At 58.6% G+C, this 12,860-nt stretch overlaps 1 protein-coding gene across 1 annotated transcript; it reads right to left on the bottom strand.

Annotated features, from left to right (window-relative positions):
• Positions 1-1,267: 1,267 nt before the first annotated feature.
• BCAM (basal cell adhesion molecule (Lutheran blood group)) lies at positions 1,268-12,490 on the bottom strand. The gene is made up of 15 exons (XM_049787261.1): positions 12,359-12,490; positions 10,340-10,461; positions 9,467-9,698; positions 9,291-9,361; positions 9,082-9,178; positions 8,809-8,991; positions 8,046-8,182; positions 7,696-7,852; positions 4,806-4,921; positions 4,585-4,726; positions 3,357-3,496; positions 3,095-3,239; positions 2,852-2,996; positions 1,799-1,916; positions 1,268-1,709 (listed from the first exon to the last, which is right to left on the bottom strand). The coding sequence occupies exons 1-15, from the start codon at positions 12,438-12,440 to the stop codon at positions 1,704-1,706; spliced, it is 1,893 nt and encodes a 630-aa protein (XP_049643218.1). The 5' UTR covers positions 12,441-12,490; the 3' UTR covers positions 1,268-1,703.
• Between the last annotated feature and the right edge of the window lie 370 nt (positions 12,491-12,860).

Raw genomic sequence — 12,860 nt, 5'->3', positions numbered from 1 at the left:
CAACTGCTCTTTTTTTCCCTCCTCCTTGCTGTTGTTTTAGCTTTTATGGTTTGTTTGGGGGAGACACTTGGCAGGGGATGCCTCACAGCTCAGTAATTGGGGGTTGCTCCTGCCAAGATTCACCCCATGTGTGTTGGGGATCAAACATACATATCAAATCATACAGGGTTCCTATATGCAAATTATGAGCTTCAGCCCTTTGGCTCATCTCTCTGGCCTCTTGCTTATTTATTTATTTATTTATTTATGTTTGTTTTTTGGGGGGCATACCTGTAGATTCTCAAGGCAGGAGTTACTCAGGAGTCATGCCCGGCAGGGTGCAGATGCCATATGGAATGTCGGGGATCAAACCTGGATTGGTTGTGTGCAAGGCAAGTGCCCTTCCCACTGTAATATCCCTCTCATCCCACCCCTCTATTTTATTTTTAATTTGGGGGTCATACTCGGCTTTGCTCATCAGGGCTTGCTTCTGGCTCTGAGCTCAGAGATCCTTCTAGGCAGGCTTGGGAGACCATCTGGAATGCCAGGAATTGAACCCAGGTCAGCCATGTGCAAGGAAAGCGCCCTTCCCTGCTGTACAGTCTCTGGCTTTTATTGAAAAGGGGTGGGGTTTAAATAAACTTGGGGTTTGCATGCCTTAGGGGCCCCCATCCACTTCCTCCATTGAATAACTGTTAGTTTTGTGGAGTTTTTAATTGCAGGAGGCTAACTGGGGTTCACATCCCACCTCGACATAGGGTCCCCTGGATGGGTCAGGGGTCCCTTCCCAGAACAGAGCCAGGAACAGCTTCCAGCACCTCCCATTCTGTGGGTTTCTTCCTGCCTCCCCCCTAAAATCTCAAAGTCTCTCTCAGGCTGCCCCTTGCCCCTAAGGCCTTCCATCTTCTCTTTATGCTTCCTCTACTTTAGGGTTGCAGCCAATCTCCCTTCCAGGACCTCCTGGACCTCCCCACCCCCACTCCTTTGTCTGGGTGCCTCGCAGTCACTCCTCCTTCCCTAGGGCGGCCCTCACCCCCACACCCGCCCTCGTATCTATCCCCCAGGCGACTCTGGCCTGAATTCCATTCATTCTACAGCTCGAGTTTTATTCCCTCTGGAACTCAGGCCGCCCAAGATTGGAGCTTTGTCTGAAAGGGGTCGCCGCACCCCACTTCCCAAGCTGGATTCTGGTCCCATCCCAAGGCCTGGCCACCCACCCTGAGCCCCCACTTGGCCGGCCCGATCAGGACTCCGCTCTTGGCCTACATACATCAGGACTAGTCGGGGGTGAGGTCAGCTCGGAGCTGGCACCTCACCTGCCCTCTATCCCTCCCGGAGGGCAGCGTGGAGGTGGCAGCGTTTATTCCGAATGAATCCAGTGTCCACGGGGCAGGGGCAGGGGCGGGCGGGGGATCCAGTGTCAGACTAGGGGTGGCAGGTGGGGGGACCCAGCGGTGGTGGCAGAAGGTAAAAATAGAGCCGGCCGGCCAGCGACCCCCGCAGCCTGGGACCAGGCCGGCCCTGGGCTTGGATCCAGGAGCTATTCTGGGGCCTGGGAGAGTCGCTCCGGAGGAAGGTCCCCGCACCCTCCCCGAGCAAAGCCGAGGAAGGAAGGGAGGGCCCAGGGAGGGAAGGCAGGGGCGGTGCGGGTCCCCTCGGCTGGGCTGTGCACTCGGCAGCGGGTCCTGGGATGCCTCTGGGGGTGCATTGGGGAGTTCTGGGGTTCAGCACTGGAGAGAGAGGGAGGGGGTCAGCCAGCACCTGGGGGAGCTTGTCCCAGCTCCACCCTGATCCTCCTCACCGGGGTGACCTCACCCACCTCATCTCGGAAGCCCCCACTGCCACGCTGGGCAGACCCCGAGGGGCCCCCCCGGAGGAGTCCAGTCTGCTCAGGTGGCTCGGCCCCATTCTGGCTCTGCTCAGGCTCTCCTGGAGGCCTGCTGGGAGAAGGCGGCATGTGGCCTGAGTGATCCAGGCTGGACAGGAGCTGGGGTTGGAGGGCCGGTGGGGGTTTGGGGTCCACTGGGGAGGAAGGAGCTATTCCTGGCCTTGGAGGTTGGGGTGCGGGGATTGGGTGCCAAGCTGGCTAGAGTGGTTTGGGAAGCTTTTGGGGGGTGGCTGTGGATCAGAGAGGAAGGTGGCAGGGTTTTTTTTAGGGGGGTCTTCATGGAGATGGGGACAGAGTATTAGAACAGGAATCAATTGGGGTTTGGAGGGGACCAGGAATGAGGATGAATTTGGGGCCTAGATGGGCTGATGGGGTGTGTGGGCGGGGCTTAGTCAGAGGGGGCGGAGCGTAGAGCAAATGGGGCGGAGCATAGAGAAGATGGGGTGAAGCATAGACCATAGGCCACAGGGGCGGAGCTTAGAGCAGAGGGGGCGTGGTTCTGCAGGTCCAGGTTGCCTTGGTCAGGATGGGACAGGGAGGCCCAGGGCTGGGTGGAGGGTGGTCTTAGAAATAAGGATAAAGGGCCCGGAGAGATAGCACAGCGGCGTTTGCCTTGCAAGCAGCCAATCCAGGACCCAAGGTGGTTGGTTCGAATCCCGGTGTCCCATATGGTCCCCCGTGCCTGCCAGGAGCTATTTCTGAGCAGACAGCCAGGAGTAACCCCTGAGCACTGCCGGGTGTGACCCAAAAACCAAAAACAAAAACAAAAACAAAAAAAATGCTAGAAATAAGGATAAGATGGGGGAGGCAAAGAAGGGTGCAGAGAAGTGAAGCTGGGTTCCCCATGGTTCTGGAACTTTGGGTCCTTGAGGAGATGTCCTGGCGTGAATGGAAGGGCGGTGGGTAGGTATTTCCTGGGCGAGGGTGGCAGGGGAATGGGGTGCAGAGGGAGCGTGGAAATAGGGATGTGGATGGAATACTCACGGAGACCCCTTCTCAGACCGTCGGCAGCATCCGGGGCGCCCCTTGCGTCGCATACAATAGAAGGCGGCCACCACAAGGAGCAGGAGGCCCACGCTGACAGCCACGGCCAGGACGGCCACCCCAGCCTGGGCAGCCTGGGGGGCCACTGCAGAAAGGGACAGAGGTGCAAGGGCTGAATCTGTCGCCTTGCCCTCGCCCCACTGGGCCTCCTGTCCTGCCCAGCCATGAACCCTGAACCCTCACCTGTGCCAAAGTGGAAGGTGTGTTGTTCACTCCCGTGGGGGTTGGCTGCCTCGCAGGACACTCCCTGCTGGCTCAGGGCGCTGGTCACTTTGAGTTTTAGGGTGCTGCTCACCCAGCCCTGTGCGCCGGGAGTCGGTTCTGCGGGCTGGGGTGGGAGGCAGGGTTGAGGATGGCGTTCAAGCTGTCCCGTCCTTAGGGTGGACCATCCCATCATATGGGTGTTGGCTGGGGAAGGTCGGGGATTTGGGGTTACTGAGCTTACACTGCCACCCTCCTGGCTCCAGCTGAGTTTGGGTTCTGGGTAGCCACGGGCCAAGCAGGTCAAGGTCACTTCATCCCCCTCTCTCCAACTGCCCTCCGCAGCTTGGGGCTGAGTTTTCTCTGGCCTTAGCTCTGGGGATCCTGGAGGTGGGCAAGGAGGGAGACAAGGAGGAAGGAGTGAGGGAGAAAGGAGACAGACACGGGGTGATAGCTCAGGGGTATGTCTGTGTTGAAAAACATGGAGGTGGGCCCGGAGAGATAGCACAGCGGTGTTTGCCTTGCAAGCAGCTGATCCAGGACCAAAGGTGGTTGGTTTGAATCCCGGTGTCCTATATGGTCCCCCGTGCCTGCCAGGAGCTATTTCTGAGCAGACAGACAGGAGTCACCCCTGAGCACCGCCGGGTGTGGCCCAAAAACCAAAAAAAAAAAAAAAAAAACCAAACAAACATGGAGGTGGGGTAACATGTATGTATCCTTTGCATGCTGAGAACCAACCTGGGTTTGATCCCCAATACCCCATAAGATCCCTTCCAGGAGTGATTCCTGAGCACAGAGTCAGGAGTAAGCCCTGAGCACTCCAAACCCCACCCTATAAAAAAATCCCAAAACAAAGGCCCCTGATTTTGATCCCCAACTAAGATGCTTTCCAAGGGTGCCTGGATGCTTGCCAGCATCCCTGATCCTGAGTGTTGGATTATCCATTGGGTCTGGTTGACAAAGCATCACTGTGACTGTCCCCCACTTCCGAGCAGTGGTTAGGGACCCTTCCACCAAAAGAAGAAGAAAGGGGCAGGAGAAATAGCACGGTGGTAGGGCGTTTGCTTTGCACGCAACCGATCCAGGATGGATGGTTGTTCGAATCCCGGATTCTCCTGTAGTCCCCCGAGCCAGTCGTGAGCTATTTCTGAGCAAAGAGCCAAGAGTAAACCCTGAGACACACTGGGTGTGACCAACACCCCCTAAAAAAATTGAGAAAGGAAAAAAAAGGGGGCTAGAGAAACAGTAAGCAGAGAGGACCCAGCCAACTGGGTTTGATCCCTGGCATCCCATAGGGTCCCCTGAGCACTGCCAGGAGTGACCCCTGAGCATTGTCGGATGTGGCCCAAAACCCCCCAAAAAGATAAAGAAAAATAAAGAGAAGGATTGAAGTGGAAGACTGAGCCATGGGTCTGCAGTCCTCTAGCTTATCCTGGCTCCCCATTGCCCCTGGTTGCCCGAATCCCCCAAACCTTGAACCAACAGCTTGAAGCTCTGGGTGCGGCTTAGAAGAGGGACGGTGGGCATGGATGCTTCACATGTGTAGTTGCCTGCAGAGTCGAATGTGACGGAGCTGAGCGACAGAACCGGGCCGTCCACCAGGGGCACAGAGTCCTGCGGAGGCAAGAGGGTGAGGGCCAGGGAGGGTGGGCAGAAAGGGGGCATCCCGGGGAATCCTGGCGGCTATCCTCACCTTGGTCCAGCGCAGGGCGGGTGTGGGCAGGCCTTCCACGGAGCAGTTGGCGACAGCACTTTCCCTCAGGGGCACAGTCAGCTCCTCCCCAATGCTGAGCTTCAGGGGGTCTAGGTCTGTAAGAAGGGGTACACATGGTCACCTTCCTGGTCCCTCACTAGCTCAGGGTCTCTCCAGGGCAGCTGGGGTGCGGATGTGAAGGGTCATATCAGCAGTAAGAGTGAGCCAGGTGGGGTCCCTCGCCAAACCTCCCACCTCCTATGGAATGTAACCCCTCAAGGTGTCCCCCCTCTTCAGAGCTAACAGAGGGTTCATGCAGCCTTGGGTTCCCAGGGGTACTTTTCATCCCGCTCTGGTCACCCAGCCTAAATCAGCCTTTTCTTCGGGTCCCACTTTTCCTTTCCTTTCTGTCCTGCCTCTCCCTGTGCTGCTGCACCCACATTTTTCTCCTCTGACTACTGTGGGTTTCCCCAGCTGTGAGGGACTCGTCCAGTCCCCACAGGGCCCGGGATCGAGCATGTCCCATGCATGTAGAGGGGTCTGAATTTGGTCCCCAGCACCACCCCAGCCAAATCCCCAAATAAAAAGAAAACAGAAACACAAGAAAACGGAAACGGGGCCGGAGAGATAGCATGGAGGTAAGGCGTTTGCCTTTCATGCAGGAGGTCATCGGTTCGAATCCCGGCATCCCATATGGTCCCCTGTGCCTGCCAGGGGCAGTTTCTGAGCCTGGAGCCAGGAATAACCCCTGAGCACTGCCGGGTGTGACCCAAAAAACCAAAAAAAAAAAAAAAAACAAAAAAACAAAAAACGGAAACATCAACATCGCACACGCTCACAGCTATCCTCTGCCTGAAGTCCTGCAGTGGCTCCCCAGAACTCTCCGCATCAACCCCAAGGGTCTTCAGCAGCCAAATGGATCCCACTCCACCCCACCTGCATCAGGGCTTCCTCTCGCCAAGCTCTGCTCCTCCCCAGAGACCCCAGGTCCTTTGCACCTGCCATTTCTGCCCCTGGAATGCCCCTCAGCCGCTGAGCATTTCTGTTCCCATCCTGGGGTGTCTTCTCAAAGGTGCCCTTGTCAGAGACACCTGCTGGGCCAACTGTGCCCCCTCACAGCCATGGGCCCAGCTGCTGAGAAAGATGACAGCTGTCAGCCTTCAGCTGCCAGCCACTCCTCGGGACCTGCTCAGACCCGAACAAGCATGAATGGGGGGGGTGTGTGGAGTGGAAAGTCACACCCCCCTTTTATGGGGCTCATCCTGGGGCGGCCACCTGAGCCCTTGTTTATTCGGCCGCCAACATCTCCCTCCGCCCTCTCCTGCCCCCCAACACTTGTGGGTCCTAAACTTCCTGCCTCCGTCTCTGAGTCACAATCTGCTTCCCGTGGAATAATGAAGCCCGTGACACCAATTCTAGAGTCATTACCCCTTTGTTCTACTGACTCCTTAGCAGGGGGAGGGGTGCTCCTTAGCAGTGCTCGAGGAAGGGGGGGGTTTGGAGGGGGTAGAATGGAGCTGCTCCGTCCTGATGGGACTTGCAGAACATGCAGGGCGGAGTGTGGGAATCAACCCAGGGCTGATTGCACAAAATCTGCGTGCTTTAGTCCTTTGAGCGGTCTCCCTGCCCTCTGTCCTGCTACCAGTGACCCCCTCCCGCTGGGTTAGGCCTCATTGGCGCCCCTGGGCCAGAAGCTCTGTGTTGGTGGGGACATGAGACTGTCCCATATGTGCCCTTGGCAGCGGGCACAGAAAAGGGGGTGTGGGGCAGGAGAGGTGGCACTAGAGGTAAGGCGTCTGCCTTGCAAGCACTAGTCTAGGACGGACCGTGGTTCGATCCCCCGACGTCCCATATGGTCCCTCCCTGCAAGCCAGGATCGATTTCTGAGCGCATAGCCAGGAATAACACCTGAGCATCAAACGGGTGTGGCCCCCCCAAGGAAAGGAAAGGGGGTGTGTGAGGATCAGAGGCGAGCACTGGGCCGGGCACCAGCAGGCTTCTTTTTTGGTGACTGAGCCCAGGGAGGGGTTAGGAAGGAGGGTTGAGGTCTGGGGAAGCACAATGGAAGGGAGAGGGCATCATGCAGAAGCCTGAATTCAACCCCCAGAACGATAGGATCCCTCGAGTGAGCACAACCAGTATTGGCCTCAAAAGTTTGAGCTGGGAATAGCTGCTAAGCACTGCCAGATGGGCTGGGAGAAGTTTGGGAGCACTAGGGTGTGTGACCCAAAAAAGAAGAAGGGAGGAAAGGAAAGGAGGGGGGTGGGAAGAAGGAAAGGGAAGGGGGAGGCAGGAAGAGGAGAAGGGGAGGGGAAAGGAGGGGAAGGGAGAGGGGAGAGGAGGGAATGGAAGGGCAGGGGAGGTAAGTGGAGGGAGGAATGGGGAGAAGGGAAGGGGAGAGGAGAGGACAAGGGAAAGGTAAGGGAGGGTGGAGTGGAGGGGACTCTGACAAGTCAAGTCCCGGGAGAGAAGCTTGGAGAGGACAGAAGGGTCCCTGTGGTGAACCTCTGAGTTTAGGCAGAGACTGGTTTGTGTGTCTTCAGATCCCAGGGGAGCCATGTCAGGTTCTAGGCAGTGGGAGGCTGGTTTGAGCTTTGCAAAGAACTTTCCAGAGGAAGCGACTGAGAGTTGAGAAGTGGGTGAAGGGCTGGAGAGATAGCATAATGGTAAGGCATTTGCCTTGCACACGGCTGACCTGGAACAGACCCGGGTTCTATGCCTGACATCCCATATGGTCCCCTGAGCTTGCTGAGAGTGATTTCTGAGTGCAGAGCCAGGAGTAACCCAAAATAAAAGACTGGGTGGAGAGGACACATAACATCTGACTCGGGCTGGCCCAGAGACCCAGCCAGAGTGGGGTCAGAATATCGGGGTTCCCCAGAACACTCACAGGCCACACGCAGCTCCAGCGTCTGGAAGAGCTCTGCGTCTTCCGGGGCATCATAGTCCTCCACGCGGCAGCCATAAGTCCCGCTCTGGCCCCTCTGCACCCCCTCCAGTGTGAGGTTCCCCGCAAGGTTGGACTTCAGCGTGAGCTCCTGCCCACCCTGTGTCAAAGGGAAGAGAGGGGTTTGGCTCAGGAGGCAGCTGGGGCCCTGCCATGCCTAAGCCCCCCAGAAGAAGGGGCCAGTGACCCTTATTTAGCCTCATTAGGCATCAGGCCAAGTCAGGACCCCCCACCCACCCAGTCACCAGACCAGATCCCACAGCAGAAGTGGGTGCCAAGTTAGGGGGACTCACCTGGAGTCTAAAGAAGGTATACTCGGGGCTCGGGCTGCCATCGCCCCTGCAGAACAACTGCACAGAGTCCCCCTCGCGCACCCAGCCTTCCGTGGTGGCTGGACTGCCCACCCAGAAGTTTACATGCTCCGTGGGATCTGTGGGAAAGGATGGCTCATAGGCAGGTGCAAGGATGAATGAAGGTCAAGTTGTAGGCAATGAGGCTAGGCTTGAATGATGGGTGGAAGGTCAGAGATCAATATCCCATTTTTTGGAAAGCCCTCCTGGGGCTTACTCCTGGCTCTGCACTCAGCCATCACTCATGGCGGGGCTCAGGGGTCCACCTGGAGTTCTGGGAATCGAACTCAGCGAGCCACATGCAAAGTTAGTATCTTATGGGCTGCTGTTTTTATGGCTCCAGCCACCACCAAACCCCTCCAGCCACTATTTCAAGGCTCAGATGCATTTTTTTTTTAATTTATTTTGGGCCACATTCGGAGGCGCTCAGGGATTCCTCCTGGGTCTTCGCTCAGAAATAGCTCCTGGCAGGCTCGAGGGACCATATGGGATGCCGAGGATTGAACCTGTGCAAGGCATTGCACAGAAATAAAGCCCAGGTGCATGTGTTGTTGTTGTTTTTTGTGTTTTTTTTTCAGAACCCACCAGGGTAAGGATTAGAGCTCAGTGTGGGTGTTCGGGCCCGGTGAGATTATGTGTATGTCTGGGGGCAGGCAGGCAACTGTCTCTAGGTTTGGGGGTGTGGGGGTGCCCTGGGTCGACTCACAGTGCAGGGTGAGGCTGAAGGGGGCGCTGTCGAGCCGATCGATTTGGCCTTTGGGCAGGCGGTATTCCGCTACACAGTGGAAGCTGGACGAACGGTCCTCCTTGTGGAGTCGCAGGTAGAGGACACTGGTGAGCGACTGCAGTCCCGAGGCCTCCCGCACTGTGCGGCTGGTCATGTACCCATCTGGGAGACAGCAGAGATGCTCAGCCAGGGATCCCCACAGGCCCGAGATGCGTACCCCAACCCACGCCAGCTGGGCCTCCTCCACCTCACCTGGATTCACCTCCGTGGGCACCTCCAACTGCTGCCCATTTCGGTACCAGCTGATCCGGGGCATGGGGTTTCCATTGAGGCTCCTGCAGGTGGCGATCTGAAGCAGATACCAGGCCCTGAAGTCGAAGCCGGGTCCCCTCTTGCTCCAGGACCCCTGGAGACAGAGTCCCCGAGGGTCCAGGTGGGGCCCCAGCTCCAAAGCCCAGTACCTCCTGAGGAAAGTCCTCTGTCACCGACAGTGTCCCAGTGTTGGGGCTGACCTGGGTGGCCTCTGGTTTGGCTGTTACAGAGGGGTGAGGGGAGGGAGATGGTATTATCAGGGGTCCCTTCTCTGGCTTCACATCCCCCCCTAGATTCTTTCTCCCTAGGAGAACAGGACACTCACCAAACAGGAGGAGCCTCGTGGTGGCCTCGGCCGTGTCCACCGCTCCGACGGTCACTACACACACATAATCGCTTTCATCGCCCACCTGCGTGTCGGCCAGCACCAGGCGCCCCTGGGAGTCCATCTGGTACGGGGGGCTGCGGCCCCGTGAGTCGTGTACTTTGTTATGCACCACCCGGGAGCCCTTCTGCTCCGAAGAGGCCAGGCGGTGGCGGACCCCAGAACGGTTCATCTGGAGGTGGGACAGGTCTCAGTGTGGGGGGCGTTCCTGCTCCCCCACTAGTCCCTTGCCCTCTCTGGCTTCCCGCTCTCTTTCCTGGCACCCTGGGGCTTGTTCCTTTAGTGTCTCTGTGCGTTCTCTCAGATCCAGCCAATACTTTTTTAGGAACTTGGTTCCAGTCTCCCCTGTACCTCGACACCAGGGGGCCCCTAAGAGACTGGTGTCCTTTTGTTGTTTGGGGGCCACATCTGGTGATGCTCAGGGCTGACTCCTGGCTCTGCGCTCTCTCTCTCTCTCTCTCTCTCTCTCTCTCTCTCTCTCTCTCTCTCTCTCTCTCTCTCTCTCTCTCTCTCTCTCTCTCTCTCTCTCTCTCTCTCTCTCTCTCTCTCTCTCTCTCTCGGTAGTGCTCAGGGACCAAATGGGGTGCCAGGGATTGAACCCTGGTTGGCCATGTGCAAGGCAAGCACCCTCTGCACTGTGCTATCACTCTGACCCTGAGTCCCTATTCCTTACTGGGTCTCAATTATTCCAGAAGAAAAGCCCTCAGCAGCTTTACAGGGCTGTGTGGAGGGAGTGGGGGGCAGGGGGCAGCTTCTTAGGGTCTCGACTTCCGGCCCTCTACCCCTCCCCTGCCCACTAGGCAGGACACTCACCACGAACCATTCCAGCACAAAGTGGTCTTGGGTCCCCACAGGCCGACAGTCCAGCGTTACCGTTTCCCCTCTCATCACCTCCACCAGGGAAGGCAACGACACTTTCACCTCAGCCCGGACACCTGTGGGACAGCAACCGTGGAGAAAGTCCAGACGGGTGCCCTCCTCTCTCAGACCCAGGAATTCATCCCTGATTCCTCCTTCAAACCCAGGGATCCACCCCAGTCTCCTGCCTTAGATCCAGGGGTCCACTCTCAGCTTCCTCCCTCAGATTCAGGGGTCCATCCCTAGCCTCCTCCCTCAGATCCAGGGGTCCACTCTCAGCTTCTTCCCTTAGACTCAGGGGTCCACCCCAGCCTCCTGTCTCAGATCCAGGGGTCCACTCTCAGCTTCCTCCCTCAGATTCAGGGGTCCACCCCCAGCCTCCTCCCTCAGATCCAGGAGTTCATCCCCTCCTCCCTCAGACCCAGCTGCCCTCAGTTGCAGTTGAGGCCGTCTGAGCCCACAGGGGCCTCCAGCCATTGGGGTAAACGCCTTTTCCTTCCTTTTTCCAAATGTCCTGGGGAAGAGGGAGGCCTGGCTGTCCTCTGAGGTGAGGGCCAGGTCCGTTCCTGGGAGCCCCAGGGCCTCCATCTCAGCCTCTCCTGAATCTCCCTCGCCTGCTCTGTCTCCTCAGCCCCGGGCAGGCGGGCGCTCCTTCATGGGGTGTGGGCTGCGGCGGGATGGGATGGGTGTGTGGGGGTGGTGAGGGGGGACAGGGCTGGGCAGGTTGCAGGAATGTGGGAGGGACAGGCTGGCTCAGACCTGCCCGCCTGGCGCCAGAGCCCCCTGCCCGTCCCGGCCCCCCTCTCTCATTTCTTCAATTTTATAGGGGACCCCTCCCCCCCTGGTGCTGGGGGACTTAGGGCCACTCTCAGTGGAACTCAGCCTGATTTGGGCTGAGGGTGCTCAAGGTAGTGAGATGGGGGACAGGACTGGAGGGCTGCTTGGGACAGTGCTCAGTGGGTGTAGGCAGTGTTTAGGAGGTGCAGACAGAGTGGGAGATTGAGGGATCAAACCTGGGGCCTCCCACCTCCTAGACATGTACTGTATGTACCTCTAGATCATTCCTATCATGCAGTCTCCCCTACCTAGAGCAGGTAAGAAGGGAAGGTACAAGGAACGAGAGGGGGTGTCTGTAGGCCCAGGGAAAGGTCCCCAGAGAGATGGGATGTGGGCACCCCAGGACATAGGCAGTCAGAGTCCCTCTGGGGGACCACCTCCCTCCCAGCCTGGCATCAGCTGCCTTTACAACTTTCCCCTCCCTTCCCTTCCCCGCCCATCTTGCCCGGCCCTGCCCTGCCCTGCCCAGGGGGGACCCATGTTTTACCCTGCTGTTCCCCAGGGCTCGGGGAGTCAGGCCTGGGTCTTCGCCACCCAGGATAGACAGACAAACAGGTAGAGAGCGAGAGGAAATGTCCCTTCCAGTTTCCCTAGGGCCTCCCTCTCTGGTCTGTCCCTTGCACTGGCCAGGCAGCAGGTGTAACACCCCCCAGATCAGCCTCCCCCCCAAAAAAAACCACTTGTTCTGTTCTATGACTACCAGGCCTGGGTCGGGGCCCTGGAGAAGTGGGATTTTTTTTGGGGGGGGTGTCTGAATTATTCTGAATCTAGCAGGGGGACCCCCATAAGTGAGGGTACCCCACTGTTTTCCAGCCCCAAGTCAGTTAGTAACCCTTTGCAAACTTGAGAGAGCCTTGGAGAGGAGGCTGGAAAGCTGGAAGAACCCGGGTCTGCAGTAGCAGCGGAGCATGTGGGGGTCGGGAGAGAACTGGGGGGGGGCTGTCCCTGAGTGGGAAGGGGCTGACATCTCAGGGGGTTCCCATTCCCTGGAGCCTGTGCACTGGGGGTGTCTTGGGGGGGGGACCCACCCACCGCGCCTGAATATTCCCAGATTCCTCCCCAGATTTTGCTCCCCGCCCCCCATGTCCTTCCTTTTCCCGGGGTCCCCGTCCCCCAGCCGGGTGTCCCCGGCCCTACCTGGATGCGCCCCTAAAAGCAGCGCCAGCGCCAGCAGCCGTGGGGCCCGGTGATCCCCGGCCCTTGCGTCCGGGGGCTCCATGATCGCAGCGCGGCGGCGACTGAGCCGTGGGCCCGGGAGGACCGGGAGGCCCCACCCCCGGCGGCCCCGCCCCATCCAGTCCCGCCTTGCAGCCCCCCCTGATCCCCCCGAAACCGGGCTTCGGGCCAGGACCTCCCACTGCCCGGAGCGGACCTCCCAGCGATCCACGGGCGCGCTGGCCTTCCGCAGCCCCCCAGCGCCCCCGGCCGGGCCCTGCGCCCCTGGACCTACCCGTCAGACCAGTTTGGCCGGTGTCCTGTCTCGGGGATCCGAGTGGACTGGACTGGACAGGATCAGGGGTCTGGCTGAGCTGGGAGCAGGGGGCCCCCCATTCTCCCCTCTGAGGCTTAATGGGGCTGGGAGGGTGTCTGGGGGGAATCTCAGGCCTGGTCCACATCTCCACATCCCCAGTATCCTTCC

This window comes from Suncus etruscus, chromosome 14 (assembly GCF_024139225.1).
Source record: "Suncus etruscus isolate mSunEtr1 chromosome 14, mSunEtr1.pri.cur, whole genome shotgun sequence".
Lineage (NCBI taxonomy): Eukaryota > Metazoa > Chordata > Mammalia > Eulipotyphla > Soricidae > Suncus > Suncus etruscus.
Note: the sequence above shows the minus strand (reverse complement) of the source record. Positions and strands in the feature narration are given on the sequence as shown.